General features: G+C 37.1%; 1 protein-coding gene across 1 annotated transcript in view; it reads left to right on the forward strand.

Annotated features, from left to right (window-relative positions):
- Positions 1–742: 742 nt before the first annotated feature.
- The window catches only part of LOC139134296 (uncharacterized), a 37,416-nt gene continuing 17,394 nt past the window's right edge, over positions 743–20,764 (forward strand). The window contains exons 1-3 of the mRNA XM_070701188.1: positions 743–833; positions 3,528–3,685; positions 6,507–6,575. Of these exons, the coding sequence (XP_070557289.1) occupies positions 767–833; positions 3,528–3,685; positions 6,507–6,575 (294 nt within the window). The 5' untranslated portion in view covers positions 743–766. The remainder of the gene's footprint in view (positions 834–3,527; positions 3,686–6,506; positions 6,576–20,764) is intronic.

Genomic DNA, 20,764 nt, shown 5'->3' on the forward strand with positions numbered 1-20,764 from the left:
ACTCTCAAACCTCATTGTAGAAGGGCGACAGTTCGCGCGTTTGTTTGATGGGGTAAATTGATTAAAAAGTGGGGATACGCACAATCGTGCGTCCTGTTATAGTTTAATTAAAGCCATCAAGCAGCAAGCAGATGAACTGAGCTGAGGACATCGAAGGAATCAATACTCGGTGCAACACAAACTTTGGTAAAACTCAAAAGCGTTGTCGCGATTATTACCACACACACCACAGCAAATAGACAACCCCTTTGTGTAGGGATGTCCATCAGGCACAGTCAATACAATTTGATAGCCTTGTCAGAAAGTTTGCCAACATATTATATACAGTCTTTACAAATGCTATTGATCCAGGGAAAATTACGTTTTGAATCGTATTTTGAAGTTGCATGCTATGAAATGGAGCTTATTTTCTTAGTAACTGGCGAACACAGAACTCTACATCCATGTTTTCCTTTTGTTCTGCCTAGGGTGGAAACAATAAAATTTTAACCATACAATAACAAATGACAACAAACGCATTTGACAAATAAGTTTCCAGTGATTTGAATGAGAAAATTTTCAACATTTAATGTACCGGTATCAATTGCTTTCGTTCATCAGACGTGCACTCATTGAATGTCGTCCCTCCAATGCAATCCTCCCACCCTGGTCTGATCTTTCTGTGACCCAGTCCGAAGTACGGTACATTCAAGACATTGGAGCATGCGCATCATCAAACAGATCTCTCATGTGGAATAGGTTCTTGCCATCTGTAGTCACACAAACCATGTTGCATTACATTTTGCTCATCGTGGTATTCTTGGTCACTTACAACGGCGCCGATGCAAGTGAAGGTAGGTGTAACCATATATGATGAATACATAACATAACATAACATAACATAACATAACATAACATAACATACATAACATAACATAACATAACATATCATTCTTCTTAACGATAGATGATGTCTCCATACTTTCATTGTAGAGAACACGAGACAAAATAATTGTTATCGCCTCAGACATTTAAACATTGTGCGTTGACGTTTTTGCGAACTCTAAGGAGTCTTATGACAAGGGGCTGTTATTTTTGCTTGAAAACAGCCTCAGACGGACGGACGTTTTCTCATTTCTCTAGCCGTTAAAACTAAAGGGGCTCAGCTGGTAAACATACAATATCTCTGCTCCTTCATTTGTAAATAATATTGCTCCATCCTTTGTAAATAATAATCTAAGTTTTTTTATTATGCACGCCTCTTGTAACTCTTTTACTAACGTGCAGATACACTGTGAGTACACATATACAGTGTCAATCATAGTATTACATATGTGTCCGAAACCATGAAAACTCAATCATTTTCGCCTGGGTTGTTTTGTTCGTGATGCCAGTTCTTGTCACTTGTGATTTCCACAACGTAGCTGTCCATGACGTTTCGACAGAACTGATACGACAAATCACGAGGGCGCAAGATAATGGGCACAAAACACATCGCATCGTTCTGGTTGTACACGATAGGATAGAAACGTTTAGTAGGTCATATCCATGTCTTCTCTGGAAAATATGCACTTTTTCAACGTCCAATTATCATATTGAACTAAATCCTATCACTACTTTTGAAATTGCTTCCATAGTAAGAAACCTACGAATAGTTATTTCCAAATCCCACCGTGAAAATAAGATTTCATCAGGTGCCTCACCCTGCATATCTGCCATATTTATATCTGGATCATTTGCTGAGAACGTCGAATTACCGTCCACAGAAAATATAAATGTCGCGACAGAAAGTGTATCGATATATGTATGCTCGGAAAGTGTAAAGGAGAACAACGTACGTCTTTTGAGAACCCGCTTCAATAAAAAAATAAATATATGACATTTTTCCAGGGCCGGGGGCGCCATTAATACGATTTTAAAAGTAACATAATCACAATATTGATTCGTATCCTTAGCAACTCAGAATCAGAAAAGAATTAGTAACGTTGTAGCCTGCTAATAGAGATAATGGCGCAGTCATCAACACACAGACAAGTAATTAATTTGAAAATCATGTATTATCATATACTTGTTAAAAGTTACAGGCGAAGATTTCAAGTAACAAACTGTTTATCCTTTTGGTGAAATGAAGAACACATGAAGGTTAATCATGAACGTCGAATAAAAGTTACCGACTGGATGTCAGACCCTATAGTCCGAAAAGATGACAGTTGTATTTGCCATAAGAGTGCTAATAAATTCTACGTGGAGTCGTTCAATCTGTCTGTTCAGAAAGGATTTCAAAAACAAACAACATATACGCATATACAGTCAAGTTTTAGCTTGCGGCCGTTCCCACATGAGTACTTGTTAAAACTAAACATTGCCTTCACAAGTTTGACATACCCACTTTTCTCGTTTTACGAATCAGCTGCCCTTATGTATGTATGTATGTATGTATGTATGTATGTATGTATGTATGTATGTATGTATGTATGTATGTATGTATGTATGTATGTATGTATGTATGTATGTATGTATGTATGTATGTATGTATGTATGTATGTATGTATGTATGTGCACTAGCACGCACGCACGTACGTATGTATGTATGTATGTGCCACAGTATGTCAGTGAACTTTGGATAGTTTTTAGTGATACATTTTATGTAGTACAAATAAAATACTTCAAAGTTAGTCGCGCAGTCTAATTATATACATTTTCGTTACTGGCTTACCTAAATGGACGACAAAGTCGTCTAAACGACTTAAGCTAAAGTTTGACTTTCTCAGGAGAATCCTATATTCACTACTAAGATTCTGTAACAATGAAACGATGCAGTACACTTATGTCCACTCAGAATTCCTATACGAATCAAGAACATGCTGATCTTACCGTTGATATCTTTTCAGAACAGTCGTGATTTTATGATAGCTATGGTAATGCTAAATGTAATGTCACTCATCTCAATGGTATGAAAGCTCGTCAACAGGAAAATCGGCGTAGAGTGGTTCTCCCGTGATATGCGTAATGGATATAAAAATAATCGCAATCATACCAATCCATAATCCAATAACACTAGGTCAAAATTTGTAAGACAATAGTTGTAAACATAGACACAAAACAGCACAGAACAGACAGTAAATAGACGGTACACAAACAAAGTCAAATTCATGAAAGAGAGATATATGGACCTCTAGCCAAAAGACCAAGAAGTGATGTAAGGTGTTTCGAAAATCAGTCTGTAAGTCAGTTAGGTAGTGGACACTAACTAAGGCCCAATGTCACCGATGCCATCAGTGATCATTTGTCGAAGAGAGATATTGTATTTATCTACCAGCTTGCGATACCTGCCAAATAGCGTTTGAATGTAGAGACAAGTCTTGCTCTGGTGTAACCTTGATTTAACAGTTTGTAAGAGAAATGGCCATGTCTCTCTACAAAATCACCATATGAACTGCATGTTCTTGCATATCGAATAAGCTGGGAAATGTATACCCCATAAGCAGGTGAGAGTGGAATATTATGACAATTAATGAAAAATTATGACAATTAATGCTTTTTTCCAGTTTGTTCTGTTGACGGTATCATTGAAAGGAGAGAAGCTGGGCCATTTCAAGCCAACGATACCATAACCTTTGACTTTGACTTCATCGTAAACCTTACTGAGATGACGGCGTTGGTGAAAATTGACTTCTACGAGGGAAATGTGCTTTACAGCGTCGGGGTAAGCAACGCGCAGTGGTAAAATGTTTGACATTTTACCGAATAAAATGATCCGATAACAGTCATATGTTATAGAAATAACAGACGACACGCTGACCATTAACGTTTATTTATGGGCGCGGGCTCGAGAAAAGCCAAAATTATTGGGCGAGGCTTTTTTGACTTTCCTCTCGCCCTTGCCCATAAATAAACGTTAATGGTCAGCGCGGAGTCTGTTATTTCCATTATATTATCAACAAAACCCCCAAAACCGTCAAAATTACGAAAATTTCCCGTGCGGACGACAACTGGACCCCGGAACTGAGCAATACGCAACACACTGTCACGTGCACTGTAAAAATCAGAAAAAATTGGCAAATCCGGAGATGTTTTCAGAAAGTATCTCAATTTGACCCACAAGCGCTACATTTCATTTTGTGATTGATTATGATTTACATTTCAGCTTTAAAGTTACGCTACTTTGAGTTGTTAATCTTATTATTCATATTCACGGGCATGTAAACTAACTATAACTGTGTATTTGTGGTAAGTCAAGTGGTTCAGCTCGACCTATCAAAATGCCACGGGCAGGTGTTAATTAGGTTGATAGAGCACTTTGGGTTGATCGTATCATCACTTGGGGTTGCAGGGCTCGAAATTAGCGGCAGTTCCGCGTCCACAGACTACCAACTTTTCCCTGGGGCTCCCAAAATCCATGAAATGGTAGCCCACGCGGACTACCAAAGCCTGGGACATGAAATTCAGTCAGAACTTGAACTTGGCATACAGTGTCCGTCACTTTGGGACGAGCTAAATGCAGTCAAACCCAGCTAGCTAGCCATCTGGACACAGAAAGGCCAGACTGTAACTTGTTATGCAAATTGCAAAGACGACAGTGCGGTGGAATGTTTCAACTTGAACAAAGTTTCAATATCTGAACTGATGTACTTGGTTGACAGGCACAAGAAAGTATGGCCAATGAAAAGGCATTTTCACTACATTAAGATCATAATGAATCAATCACAGTTACACTAAAATTATTGTCTCCTCCCCTGCACGAAAGCCCATGCTCTATTTTTAGCCCTGCTGTGCTGGAGTGTATTTTTCATTGGCTGAGAGAAAGTTGTCTTGGCGACTATAACTTTGCATGCAACTCTGAGTATGAAAAGGGTTGTCAATAGGTCACCAAACTTTTGAGTGTCACTGCTGTCCAATTCATACGATATTAGTGGTTTCCTTTGGGCATTAAAGGTGTGCAAGTATTCACATCAAATGAATAGAAAATTCACTTCATGGACAGAATCTTGAAAAATAGGTCTTTTCTTGCCTGGTTAAGGGAACAAATATCCCTTAACTACAAAATGTATGGGCTACAAGCCATTGTCACTGGGTTACCAACTTCAGAAAATGGTAGCCCAAGTGGACTACCAGGGGAAAAAGTAAATTTTGAGCCCTGGGTTGATTTGTAAATCTGCAAAATCCATTTCAAGTCTCAAAAACAATCACATTGGCAGTAAATGTCAACGGAATTTTACAGTGATTTTAGATACAACTTTACGTGTCTGGTACTAGGATGAGGTTCCTTCATTCGTTCTTTATGAGATGATCCATTTATAGTGGCATCTCGTGGTCAACATTTTAAAGAGACAGAATGAAGACAACATTACTTTAATTTGTCAAGAAGGTAACACTCTGCGTTGAACCGAGTAGTGTATTTAAAATTTCTCTTGGGACAGTGGTGATATACATTATCACTGCGCACTATATTCTGCTAAATAAAGTGAATTTCAAAATAGCTTGGGATTACAACGTTCTTGGGTAATAAGAAAAGCGTTTCTGGCGATATAAAATAACGGCACCTGTGTTTACATGTATTGCAAACGTTCTCATTCGTTAGATTTTGTCCCAATACGACGTTCACTGTGTCACATTCAACATCGTTAGTTTTGCTGCGCTCCCATTAAAAAACCCAGCCGTACACTGGCTGCTTGAACATTCTTATATATTACCTTTATCACATTTTCCTTCGATGAAAGTGCACAGAACACTAAGGCCAAAAAACGTTTCTGGTCCTTGACATTCAGCAAAAGTTATGCGGCGACGTGATTTTCTTTTTTCGTTTTTTTCTTTTTTTTTTTGGATTCCTGACAAAATGCTCTTTTGGCACTATTGATGCACAGTTGTTGTCTTTATCACTAGCTGCATGATACTTTTTTCTTTTTAGCACATTTGGACATGCAAACAGGGATATCAAGGATAGCTGTACTGATGAGTATGTACCCCACCCCCGCCGCCCGCGATGACCAGAAACATGTCTTCTTTTTGTTGGCCTAACGATATGCTTTTTTTTCGGTACAGTGTGTACAGGTCGATTGGTGTTTCCTACACTGAACGTCTTCCGGTGTGAAAACAGTAACGTCGTGTTAAATTGTTGCAAAATCTATCGAAGGAGAACGTTTGTAATGATTGCAGGTGGCGTTATTTTCTATCGCCAGCAACGTTTTTCTAATCACCAAAGCACGTTGTAATTCCAAGCTATTTTGAAATTCACCGTAATATATTTCAAATCATACGACATGCAATTGCCATCGAAAGCTATTCTGATCAATTGATGTGGCAGCTCGTCAGAATGATATTTCTCCGGATATATGTTGCCTCCGAATCCCTAACTGCAGTAAAAAAAATATTATGCTCTTACCGAAGTACGTGGTATTGTCACGTCTGGGCAATGTTCAAGGGCATTACAAAACCACTTTGTATGCAACACAAATTGCTGAGTAATATCGGCGCCATGTGACTATATTTTCCACTAGGTAATTTCATATACGTATCCCATGTTTCAGATTTGGGAATTTGAATATGACGTTTACGAACTGGATGAAAATAACACATGGAGTCGGCGCATAGACACGGTAAGACTCAAATGGAGATGGTAGCAAATGACGAGTTTCGTCTTAATGGTGTTTTACTTATAACAATGACGCTTTCTACAAATCAATGGTCGCGATAGCCTATTTTTCAGTAACCGTTTGCTAGAGATTTGTACGAAGAATTGTGTGACTGGTTAAATAACATGGTTCAGAGCTTGAGTAATCATTGAACGCTCAGCATTAAGTTTTCCTTTAGTAAACAGTATTGTTTGAAAATAGCGGAGTTCATAATTAATTTGTGCATGAGAGAAGAGTTAACTGGAAACGTTTCATCATAATTTGAAATTTGTTTTGAACTATGCGTCTACTAGACTTGGTCGCATATTATACAGCCATATATAAACTTTACACGTAAAAATTTCAACTCATGTCTCATAACAAAGATATACACCATTGAATTAGAATATTGTGCAAAGCCCAAACGGCGATTACATTGAGTTGATCGAGTGATTACTGAAACTTGTGATCCTGCTGCTGTTTGGTAAACCCATGTCAAAACAACAAATTTTCGTCACTCAAAGTCTTTTCCTGACGATCATGTCGTAGGTGTTTGATATAAGAACAACGGCAATACACTTATTCTTGAAAATGATAATATTTTACCACCAGAGGGGAATATAAATGTATAATTGGTATACTTTTATGAACAAGCCAACGTTGAGAACAAGGGGTTAGTGTTGTATAATAAGATCCGATCATAGTGTTCTAAAGGGAGTACTCATATTCATTTTACCAATATTCGTCATCATTCACGTAGCGCATCGCGTCGGCCTACTCGTCCCTGCATAGGGGACCCAGACATCTGGTTGTTGTTGTTGTTTGTATTGTTGTTTTATGTTTATTAGTCGTGTTATTGTTGTTGTTGACCAATAAAATTCAACTTGTGTTGTTAATGTTTCAAACGTAACTTAGATGTCATAAGAAACGCTACAAGGACACTACCATTACTTGGCCCGATACTATGGGTGAGAACACCGCCAAAATTATCTTGAAATATTTATTTAAACTTATCTTATCATTATTATTCCATTTATTTTGGTGATTTTGTGATAATTATGTAAATATTGTGCCATAATTATGCAATTATTTGATCATTATTTGGATATTATTTTGATAACGAACCTATTTGGTAATTCGGTTGTTGTGACATTATTTGGCATTGATGTCTTGATTTGGAACTTATTTCACAATTATTATGCCATTATTTGGTGATTTGGTCATTTTTATGTCATTATTTTGTCTTTATTTTTCGATTATTTGGTCATGATTATGACATTATCTTGATATTATCTTGACATTATTACGAATTTATTATGTTAATTCGGTTCTTTTGCCATTATTCGGCATTGATGTCTTGATTTGGAACTTATTTCATCATTATTTTGCCATTATTCGGTGATTTGGTCATTTTTACGTCATTATTTGGTCTTTATTATGCGATTATTTGGTGATTATTACGACATTACCTTGACATTATTACGAATTTATTATGTTAATTCGGTTCTTTTTCAATTATTCGGCATTGATGTCTTGATTTGGAACTTATTTCATCATTATTTTGCCATTATTTGGTGATTTGGTCATTTTTACGTCATTATTTGGTCTTTATTATGCGATTATTTGGTGATTATTACGACATTACCTTGACATTATTATGAATTTATTATGTTAATTCGGTTCTTTTTCAATTATTCGGCATTGATGTCTTGATTTGGAACTTATTTCATCATTATTATGCCATTATTTGGTGATTTGGTCATTTTTATGTCATTCTTTGGTCTTTATTATGCGATTATTTGGTGATTATTACGACATTACCTTGACATTATTACGAATTTATGATGTTAATTTGGTTCTTTTGCCATTATTTGCATTGATGTCTTGATTTGGAACTTATTTCATCATTATTTTGCCATTATTAGGTGATTCGGTCATTTTTATATCATTATTTGGTCTTTAGTACGCGATTATTTGGTCATGATTACGACATTATCTTGATATTATCTTGACATTATTATGAATTTATTATGTTAGTTCGGTTGTTTTGCTATTATTTAGTATTTATGTCTTGATTTGGAACTTATCTCATCATTATTATTTCATTATTTGGTGATTGGTCATTTTTGTGTCATTACTAGCCATTATTATGCGATTATTTGGTCATGATTACGACATTATTATGACATTAGCTTGGCTTTCAATTATTTGACCTACTTTATTATCTGAACTCATTATTTGACCTGCATTTGAACCCTACCCAGAAATCATTGCACATCACAATGGCGGCTGTGATTTGGTCGGTCTCCTCGGACAGAGAGAAAAAACCGGGCTTTGCGTAAGTTTTAAAGCGCAGCTCAGCATATCGCGTATCTAGAATAGTTGGGCGTGCTCGAAAACAGAGGTCGACCACGATTTCGGATTAAAAATCGATTGTTTTCGGCGGCGGAACTGGGCTGTGGTGGGGGTAGCCGACGGTGGCATGTCTCCATAGCTAGGCAGTTACAGTCCCTCCATCCCCAGAGTAGAGGGACTGTGGTTACACCTAGCTCTCTGCGTAGCAGGGCGGTGTGTTACCGGCGTTATACGGCCTCCCACCACATTAGGCAGGCCGTATAACGCCGGTAACACACAGCCCTGCCATGCAGAGCGAGGTTACACCCAACCTGCCACGCATAGCCAGCGTGCGAAATTCACGCTAACCCCGTGGCCTAAGACCAGCTGTTTTCATGCCGGACCAGTAACACTTGACAGATGTCCTGCTGTTCCTAAAGACGAGGGACAGTAACGTTAAACTTTTCCTGTATGTACAGATGTTTACCAAAATGTTTTGCTAAGCTAAATACCCGACAAAATTATTCAAAGATACGAAATTTATTCTTTCAAGAGATTTGCAAAACGCGATTCGCAAATAAAAGTTAACAGACTGATCGGTACGACGTCAAAGCCAAAGACCTTAGGCCTAGGCCCACCTCACGTTTTATCGCCAAAGTAATGAGTGGCGCTATGCAATATCCTGATTTGTAAAGCATTTCATTTGTTAGGTTCAAGATCTCCTTGTGGTCATAATAGCGTAATTGTTTTATAGCGCATCGACCGTGTTGCATGTGTCGCGGTAAACTGAATTTCGAGGACACTGCAACATTGGACTTTTGGACGACACAGTATCGAAATTAGAATTGTTTGGTCAGATCGTGGACCCCCGAGAAAAACTACGTTTTATGGTCAGATATGTGAGATGGTGAAATCTCCGATGTTGGATATTTACCCACTGTTTTAGACAAGTATCGTATAATTTAAGTCAGATTCGGACTACGGAAGTCGGGCTTGGCTAGACCACTGGACCAGTTTTTACACATAGTGATCTCCCAGATAAACATCAATTATTTGCCCACGATTTGACAAGTATAGTATCGTTAAGTATCGAAGTTAGAGCCATATTGAGGAAATCGGGTTTGCCGGGCGGGTTTTGCAAGATCTGTGAGGTGGCAAATCTCTGACATATATATCGGACATTTGTACGGAATCGCCGATAAACATAGGAGATTTTACATAGATCAGACGTGCCTAAGACACAAGGCAAGTCATTCTAGTGACCATATGGTCCCAATCGCCGATAAATATCGAGTAAATATATGTGATTTCACAGATCCGCCGTGTTGAGACGCAAGGCAAGTCATTCTAGAATTGCCCAGTGTCGATTACTATAATTTAGAGTCCCAAAATCGCCGATATGTATCAGCTTGAAGTAAAATATCGGCAATTTCTCAAACCCGGCGTGCTGCGACAGACGGCAAGTCATTTTTGTGTCGTCTAGTACCGATATTAGACCCGATATATAGATTGTGTATGACGGAAATATGTTGGACGTCAAACTTCAATACCAGAAAGTAGGGGGCCTAAATGTCCGACATTTAACATTGTGGAAAGTAGTTCTGACTTTGATGGCTATTTGCCTTAGTCACAGTTAAGGTTAAGCCACAGTCCTTTATGTGGTTAAGATTACATTTTAAACATATTCGTGCCATTATTGAAGCCTTCTCATCCAGATGAGTCCAGATGAGAATTATGAAAAAAAATGAGATAGCAATAGGGCCTACTTTTCTTTTATCTTATTTTAAGGCCAGTTAGAGTTGCATCTGTATGCTACAGTCTGAAAAGCCGGTGATAAGTATCAAGGAAATATTCGTTCAATGAAGATGTCTTATCATACGTATGCCACATTACATTTTTGTTTGTCAGGAACTATTCTCGAACATATGTTATTTTTATCGTAAACTCATAGGGGCACGGTCGCTAACCTAACGACTTTTATTGCGTTGTTTGTCATGAAACTTTATGACTTTTCCCCGTAAAGAAGTATGTTGATTCGTTGTGAGGACTCCAACCTTTAAAACTGTATTGTCTCCCTATGCACGATTTTGATTCTTTCTTTTGTTTTCCCTTTCGATTGTGCGATGTTGTTTTTGTTCCGCAGAGCGCGATATTAATAGCGAAAACAATTGTTTTTATCAAGTCCACACGGCCGAACATGCAGTCGCTGTTTCCTCAAGCTGCAAGTTGTACGTATTTTTTGCTGTGTTGATTAGGCAAATAAAACATACTGCATACACCGAAGCATCGCCATACACATAGCGGTTGTGCCGTGTCTTGTACAGTATCATGACATTGGCAATTATTAAAACAAATAAACATTTACTGCAAGGAGTATTTTTGAAAATAACATGTCGGGAAGGACGGTATGCGAGGACTTGAAACACACTCAATTTTTATACTACGGGCATATAGGAAGAAATTAAATATTACCTGTAACCGTAACTTCAAAGATGCATCAGTTATGGAAAATTCTTGGAATGTACGAATATATTTTACCTTTTGGAAGTTTTATATTGAAATACTCACGGGAATTAAAATTTCCTCCCTGCTTATTGTTGACATTTTTGCAACCGACTCTGTCCATATAAATTGTTTGTCAAATATTGTACGATATCATTCCTGTTTGTTAAATTTATTTAATTTTACATATAACATCGTCTAGAAAAATGATTTCAAAACCTTACATCTCAATATCTCGGCTATAGCATGTATAGAGACGCGTTGTACTCAAGTACAAATGAAAGATATACGATCACCGGCCCAACTCAAATCATATTGAAAAAACGCAATAATTTCTACATTTGGTGAAGCCAGTTATGAGAAACAGATTTCTTTTAAAACGTTCAGAACTATACCAAGAAAATTAAAAGTAAGTTCTGATAATCAGGTACAGTGGAAATTGGAAAGTTCCGCCCTGTTTAGGCCTACATCATGCCATTCTAATCACCTATAAATGATTTAGGCCTATTGTAATTTAGCATAATATATATATCACATTGATAAATCATGGTTTATGTATTTCAATAACAAAGGTTCGACGTTTTCTTCAAAAAAGGAATCGTTCGGAATCACATTGAAGTTTTCTAAACACAATGTTTAGGACACAATTTTATAAAGACGGCTCTATTAAAATTGAGTAAGCTTAAAAATGCTGCCTCGATGCGTATAGCCTAGCTGTGGGTCCATAGCTGTGGTGTTTTGAGACGGGATTGCTGCCTTTTACGGGCTGGTTTTGACTTTTACTATTTTAACCCCGCCACCACAAAATCGTAAAAGTCAAAACCAGCCTAAGTTTAAAAGGCAGGAATCCGGTCAGAAAACACCACAGTGGATCGACCCACAGCTACGTATAGCCATGGGTTTCATAGACTCAGGCAGATAGGCGTGGAGGTCGAGGCCCCCCCATTGCTGTGCCCTATGATGTAAACCGTGTCGGGCCGATTTATATGATAGAGTTCGGGTATTAATAACACCTTTTAGCTCTACGCACAGGCACCACCGTAGTTGATATCGTTTTTAGTGCCCTTTTCTACAACACTAAAAGCGCTATCAACTACGATGGTGCTAGTGGCTCTACGAGAGTCTACGTGGCAGGGCTGGGGCTGTCGACAGCCCGCTGGCTTCCAGTATGGAGCGCCCAGTTCCGCCGCTGAAAACAATCGATTTTCAATCCGAAATCGTGGTCGACCTCTGTTTTCGAGCACGCCCAACTATTCTAGATACGCGATATGCTGAGCTGCGCTTTAAAACTTACACAAAGCCGGCTTTCCTCTCTCTATCCGAGGAGACCGACCAAATCAAAGCCGCCATTGTGATGTGCAATGATTTCTGGGTAGGGTTCAAATGCAGGTCAAATAATGAGTTCAGATAATAAAGTAGGTCAAATAATTGAAAGCCAAGCTAATGTCATAATAATGTCGTAATCATGACCAAATAATCGCATAATAATGGCTAGTAATGACACAAAAATGACCCAAACACCAAATAATGAAATAATAATGATGAGATAAGTTCCAAATCAAGACATAAATACTAAATAATAGCAAAACAACCGAATTAACATAATAAATTCATAATAATGTCAAGATAATATCAAGATAATGTCGTAATCATGACCAAATAATCGCGTAATAAAGACCAAATAATGACATAAAAATGACCAAATCACCTAATAATGGCAAAATAATGATGAAATAAGTTCCAAATCAAGACATCAATGCCGAATAATGGCAAAAGAACCGAATTAACGTTATAAATTCATAATAATGTCAAGATAATATCAAGATAATGTCGTAATCATGACCAAATAATCGCGTAATAAAGACCAAATAATGACATAAAAATGACCAAATCACCTAATAATGGCAAGATAATGATGAATGTTCCAAATCAAGACATCAATGCGAATAATTGAAAAAGAACCGAATTAACATAATAAATTCATAATAATGTCAAGGTAATGTCGTAATAATCACCAAATAATCGCATAATAAAGACCAAATAATGACATAAAAAATGACCAAATCACCTAATAATGGCAAAATAATGATGAAATAAGTTCCAAATCAAGACATCAATGCCGAATAATGGCAAAAGAACCGAATTAACATAATAAATTCATAATAATTTCAAGGTAATGTCGTAATAATCACCAAATAATCGCATAATAAAGACCAAATAATGACATAAAAATGACCAAATCACCTAATAATGGCAAAATAATGATGAAATAAGTTCCAAATCAAGACATCAATGCCGAATAATTGAAAAAGAACCAAATTAACATAATAAATTCGTAATAATGTCAAGATAATGTCGTAAATCACCAAATAATCGCATAATAAAGACCAAATAATAACGTAAAAATGACCAAATCACCAAATAATGGAATAATAATGATGAAATGTTTAAATAAAGATTTCAAGATAATTTTGGCGGTGTTCTCACCCCATACGATACAACTCTCTGCTAACGTACACTCTCTTCATACACTTAAACAAGGGGTGCAAGCTCAGTCCCCTTCAAGCTCATGCATCCCAGTTTCTGAGCCCTGAAATTAGACTCTATTTATGAGCGATTTTAGTTAAAAGTAGCGTGACGAGACCTCAAATAGACATGACAAAGTTAATTTGGGGCTTACTTCACCTCACATCTCGAAAATCGCTGGAAAACCGCGATTTTCACGTCGCCGTATGATGCTTTTACTCGCTTTGAAGGACCAGGGCGCTCCAGAGGTTCCCATGCTAATGAGCATTTGAAATTAGCCAATCGCGTGGTCTGTAAACCAAACCGTGGCCAGCTATGACGTATTCATATTAGAAAGTCTTGACAAGGCTCGTCCCAACAACCATTCGTGTCGGTAACTATGCATTTCTCCTATACGATATTCCCGTTCAACTTCATTCACCATTTCAGCGTAGAAGTATTTGAATACTAAAGTCGAAACCATAGACCCTCGAGAAAAAATCTAGGGTCTATGTCTAAACTTCATACTGGTGAAATTACTATTCAAAACGTAAAAATAATGGCCCTGCCGCCGGGCCAGCACGTCCGACCGCAACTTTTCTCGGCTGTCAGCAAGACTTGCCAACCAAAAACATGAACACGTCAAATTGAAAACATTGAAGCGAGAAACAGAAAAATTGACTCCCCGGACCAAAAAGATAAAACCAAAACCATCTTCCAAACGCGAACCACCGCACACTCACACTGTGTTTCGAGCGTGTTTGTGCATACATGTAGGTCTGCGTAGCAGGGCTGTGTTACCGACGTTATACCACAGGGTCCTCAAGCTCGGATGATGATGATGATTAAACATTTAAAAATGAAGAAAAATAAAAATATATTTGGACTCAGTAAAGTTGTTGTTGTTGTTATTGTTGTTGTTGTTGTAGTTGATAGTATTTGCAGAAAAGGACAAATTATGCGCTGCAAAATTCAATACAGCCTCACTGTACACATGGAGGTAAGCTACCGCCATGTTTTACACATGCGCTGCAAAATTCAATACAGCGATATTGATGATGATGATGATTAAATATTTAAAAATGGAGAAAAATAAAAATATATTGGACTCTGTAAATTTGTTGTTGTTGTTTTTGTTATTGTTGTTGTTGTTGTTTATAGTATTTGCAGAAAAGAACAAAGTATGCGCTGCGAAATTCAATACAGCTTTACTATACTATGCGCTGCAAAATTGAATACAGCCTACTATACATGTGCGTTGCAGCCTAACTATACATGTGTACGGTGGCCCAAAACTACCTGTTCTCCGCATTCAAAGTCTGCGTCGCAATCAAATGTTTTTCTCTCACATATGTCTCTGCATTCAAAGTCTGCGTCGCAATCAATTGTTTTTCTCTCACATATGTCTCCGCATTCAAAGTCTGCGTCGCAATCAAATGTTTTTCTCTCACATAAGCTTATGTCTCCGCATTCAAAGTCTGCGTCGCAATCAATTGTTTTTCTCTCACATATGTCTCCGCATTCAAAGTCTGCGTCGCAATCAATTGTTTTTCTCTCATATATGTCTCCGCATTCAAGTCTGCGTCGCAATCAAATGTTTTTCTCTCACATATGTCTCGGCATTCAAAGTCTGCGTCGCATTCAAATCTCGTCGCAATCAAATATTTTTCTCTCACATATGTCTCCGCATTCAAAGTCTGCGTCGCAATCAAATGTTTTTCTCTCACATATGTCTCCGCATTCAAAGTCTGCGTCGCAATCAAATGTTTTTCTCTCACACGTCTCCGCATTCAAAGTCTGCGTCGCAATCAAATGTTTTTCTCTCACATATATCTCCGCATTCAAAGTCTGCGTCGCAATCAAATGTTTTTCTCTCACATATGTCTCCGCATTCAAAGTCTGCGTCGCATTCAATTGTTTTTCTCTCACATATGTCTCCGCATTCAAAGTCTGCGTCGCAATCAAATGTTTTTCTCTCACATATGTCTCCGCATTCAAAGTCTGCGTCGCAATCAAATGTTTTTCTCTCACACGTCTCCGCATTCAAAGTCTGCGTCGCAATCAAATGTTTTTCTCTCACATATATCTCCGCATTCAAAGTCTGCGTCGCAATCAAATGTTTTTCTCTCACATATGTCTCCGCATTCAAAGTCTGCGTCGCATTCAATTGTTTTTCTCTCACATATGTCTCCGCATTCAAAGTCTGCGTCGCAATCAAATGTTTTTCTCTCACATAAGCTTATGTCTCCGCATTCAAAGTCTGCGTCGCAATCAAATGTTTTTCTCTCACATATGTCTCCGCATTCAAAGTCTGCGTCGCAATCAAATGTTTTTCTCTCACATATGTCTCCGCATTCCAAGTCTGCGTCGCATTCAATTGTTTTTCTCTCACATATGTCTCCGAGGTATGCCTCAGTGCAGGCGGTGGGTGCAATGTAAACGCCCTCTAGCGACCAATTACCACCGGTTCTTTCACAACCTTTCATTACGTTACCGGTCGTCAGGCCGTTCACTTCCGGTTGGCGCTCTTCATGTTGTCGCGCGTATATTCAAACCGCATTAAACCACCTGTTGATTTCAATCTGATTAAAATCGAGCTGTAGTGATGTGCTCAACCATAGACCTTAAAAACGTTTTTAAGGTCTATGGCTCAACGAGATTTGCTATGACACAGGTTCAGATGTAGTGAGGCGAGGCTACGCGAAAGTAAACAACCACAACGGTAAGGGCGAAAATACCGAGCACATCACTACAGCTCGATTTTAATCAGATTGCTGTTGATTTTTGTGATCGTCACTGATTTACTGCCGAGTTACGCAATATAAACGGTAAGATGGACTTACGTATTCATGTTTTACATTTTTGTGACTATTTTCCTGTGAAAATTCTGTTGTCGAGAAGCACTTTCATGTATATATCATGTATATGTTGACCACAGAGGCTCAAGAAAAACCACAAAAATTTCTGACAATTTTTTTGACAAAGTAGAAAAAATGGACAAAAAGTGAAAAAATATAACATAAAAAAAAGATTGACAAAATAGTCCTCTCAGATTTTGCTTATTAACTTCGCTACTGTTCAGTGTTTATTTGTTTGTTTTTGTTTATTCTATTTTTTCATTTTTGTCCTTCTTTTGTTATTTTTTTATTTTTATGAAAAATAATGATAATAATTAAAACAGCAATTAAATAATTATGCAGAAATAATTTTTATTAATAGGTGATATTGAAAATTTCATTCTTCAAGGTATTTTGGGCAGAAAAACACAAATATCATTAATGATCAATTTCACTGCCCCACGTTTCTATATTAACCATTAACCGTTTTGTGGTTTAAAATTTCAGGGTTTTTTGGCACTTTTTATTACCATGAAAATTATCTACACACGCGATTGTGCAACACCTTTGGCAAAGCTTGTTCAAAGCTCAGACGAAGCTTCACGCCCAAGCTTCGAATACCAATTTGCGTACCAAGATTATTTGAAGATTCGTAATTTTAACCTTCAGCCAAGGTTTGCCTAATTGTTGAAGCTTTGATGAACCAACCTTAGGGAAAGCTTTGCTGACCAGCTTTGCTGAATCTTTGACCTCCTGACCTTTGTCGAAGCTTCAACATACCAACCTCTTTCGAAGCTTCCTTTTTCTGACCTTTGTCGAAGCTTAAACATTCCAACCTCTTTCGAAGCTTCCTCTTTCTGACCTTTGTTAAATCTTCAAACTACCTACCTTTACTGCAGCTTTGATTTCCTGATCTTGTTCGAAGCTTCAGCGTATCAACCATTGTTGAAGCTTCGACCTTCCAACCTTCAATGAATCATTGACCTTCTGACCTTTGACCAATGTTGTCATATGCAACCCTTCTCAAAGCTTTGTGCTGCCAATATTATCTGAAGGTTTATTCCTTTTGAGGTACAGTAGTGGTAACTTTTGATGATTTTTAAAGTAATTTTGTACTAACTTGTTACAGTTGCACTTTCTTGTTCTGTAGATGATACATCATGATGAAATGCCCAGTGCTTGGCTTTTCAACATAACCTACAGGTACAGTGTAGATAGCTTACAATATCGTTGACAATAGAGTGAAATTCAATCCTCAACAATAGCAAAGCGCAATACATTTATACAAGTTCTGTTCAGAAATTTAATTTCAGTCATTCATTTTGGCAATTCATGCTGTATATGGTAGAACTAGAAAATCTAATTGTACGGCAGAATAAAATTACTGTAAAAATCATCAAAAGTAAAGGTTACATCTGTTGTAATTTATCTCAGGTAAGTATTATGAAATGTAACTTATTGCTTTTAAGTATATTTTCCCAAAGTTTTATTTTTCTTTCTCTTTTCTTTCCTTCTGAAATACTCAATAAGTCTTCTTCACACTGGTCTTCTGTTAACTGTGTTTGCCAATGTGTGTTTTACATTTTGCTTTGTTCAAGAATCACAAGGACCAGTTTGATGATTTTTTAACTTTTTTTTGTTTTGAATGTCAGTTATGAGTTCTTGTGTAACTCCTGGAAGCATATTGAAACAATTACTTAGCTCGTCAACACAGGGTCAATACATGAATTTGTAAACTACACAGTTATTGTTTGCATTTTAACCCTTATCCAGACCAGTGTTCACTTAATTTGTAAACACTAATATCGCAGTCTGTCAATGTACAGGTTGAATTTACAAATTTGACACTGTGTAACTCAACATGGCTTAGGGAGTAGAAAAAGGAAATTGCAGTTGACCTTAAGGACAAAAATAGTGAAAAATCATTGAAAGTTACAGAGCCATACCAGCCCGTTACATCAAATTGCCTTTTTGTCACACCAATTAATCATTGTCTTTTCAAGTGATTCTAAGCCCTTGTATATGATCATGTACACAACATATTTTAGTGAAAACATATTTTAATAAATTCCTTTAAATCAACTTGAAAAACAAAAGGCAGCATATAAAATGACACAACATACTACACTGTTTTGATAATTAATTACCTATATCTCCAATTACAATGCAATGTTAATTATACTTTCACTGTCTGTAGTATAGGTACAGAATTACATGTCATTTGATAAATATTGGCAATAAGTGTCAGCAAGTCTACTGTTTAGCTGAAATCACTAAATTTTCCTGAGAATGAGATTTTCTCAGTCTGTATATTCCCCGCTCAAATTTAAGATAGGAGCATTTTCTGTTTTGGGCACATTTAATTTCTAGGGTTAGAGACAACTACCAACTACAAAATTACCAAGAGCTGTTTCAATGAGAGGCAGCTAGGTTCTCAAGGTTGTCTGGAAGCACTAGGAGTAATTGTACAAACTTGTGATGTTGCAATAAACTCTCCTGCAAATGTGTCATAAAGTGAAAATCTGGAAATTCAGTGTTCATGGGATTGTTAAAAGTGTACTTTTCACACATGCTTCACGACAGCTACACTTTGGTTTCACAAACTTTTTGCAGGAGTCGTCTCAGGCTTTAAAGCTGTGGATCCGGGGCGGTATATGCCATCACTGTGGTCCAGTTGTGTTGCTCTAAATCTCTGGAACAGTTCTGATCCCAATGGTTTTGTAGTGTGTAATTTGATACAGCATGGCAGACATGTGGTTGCAAAACCCTTTCCAGGCTGTACATGGCAGTGATTTTCCTTCACTGGCTTGTTATCCAGATAAGTGATCTACAAAAGACAAGCAAAGTAATTCTATTAGTGACAATTTGCCAGTATTTTTACATTGCATCACATACATTGTTATGGAAAACCAAATTTAAATTCTGTCTGCACTTTGTCAATACAGATTTTGGAGTTTGTGTTTCAGTGATTGTTATTGTTTGACAATTGAATTTACACCTGAACACGAATTCATTTACTGACATGCCACACACTATGTGAACAACATGATTTGGAATCCTGACATATTGACTGCATTGATGAGGAGAGGAAAAAAAATAACAAAAACTTTTCAAAATGTTAACTTCACCCTCTAGCCATACATTTCTCAAGATCTGTTCAAGATAAATTGACTGGCTCTTGTATTTTATTTTTTTTCTTTTAATGTTTATGGAAGGCAGACCTTTCTGATTCATGAGTGGAAATTTATATATTTACTAGATCACTGGTCATAAGTGGAAAATCAATGCATACTTTGATCAAGTTGAGAATTTGATAAAAAACATTTATAAGTACACCTTGGTACATTAATATTACCTTGTACACTTTTGAGAAAACCTAATGAAATGTATTAAATACAAAAAAATATTACTGTGAATGCAAATAACATACTGAGAGGATTCAATACTTACAGACAGTTTATGAGGAGAGTCATTCTTTTCCAATTACCAATAAAACATTTGGCATAACAGCCTCCCTAAAGAACTTTCACTGAAAAAAAATTGAAAAAAGAAAATCTGTCAATTACTCTTTTGCACCAATTGGTTGCAAACTTAAACTGAGACATTAGCACTTAGGGACACTGCAAATGCAATGTTGGCAAATAGGAACATCTGTCAGATTGAGACGCTACAACAGTACAGATTTTGTCAGTGATCTTTTGTTTGTTTGTTTTTACTGTTTATTGGACCTGGTAATTTACTTGCCTTGAATGATAATGATTGCTGGAATTGACTGTATTGTGGATACACAGAAAAAAAACTTTTACAAATTATGATTAATATGATTGCATACCCTCTCGTATTTCACACTTGGTAACAGCACTAATAGCCTCAGCACATTTTGACCAAAACACCATATCATGTGTTGTTGGCCACACTGACTTGCTGTCTGTGCTGTGATACAGTGCTATATATTGGACTAATGCTTTGTCCTCATCAGTGGTCCACTTCCTACAT

The sequence above is a fragment of the Ptychodera flava genome, chromosome 6, assembly GCF_041260155.1.
Source record: "Ptychodera flava strain L36383 chromosome 6, AS_Pfla_20210202, whole genome shotgun sequence".
NCBI lineage: Eukaryota > Metazoa > Hemichordata > Enteropneusta > Ptychoderidae > Ptychodera > Ptychodera flava.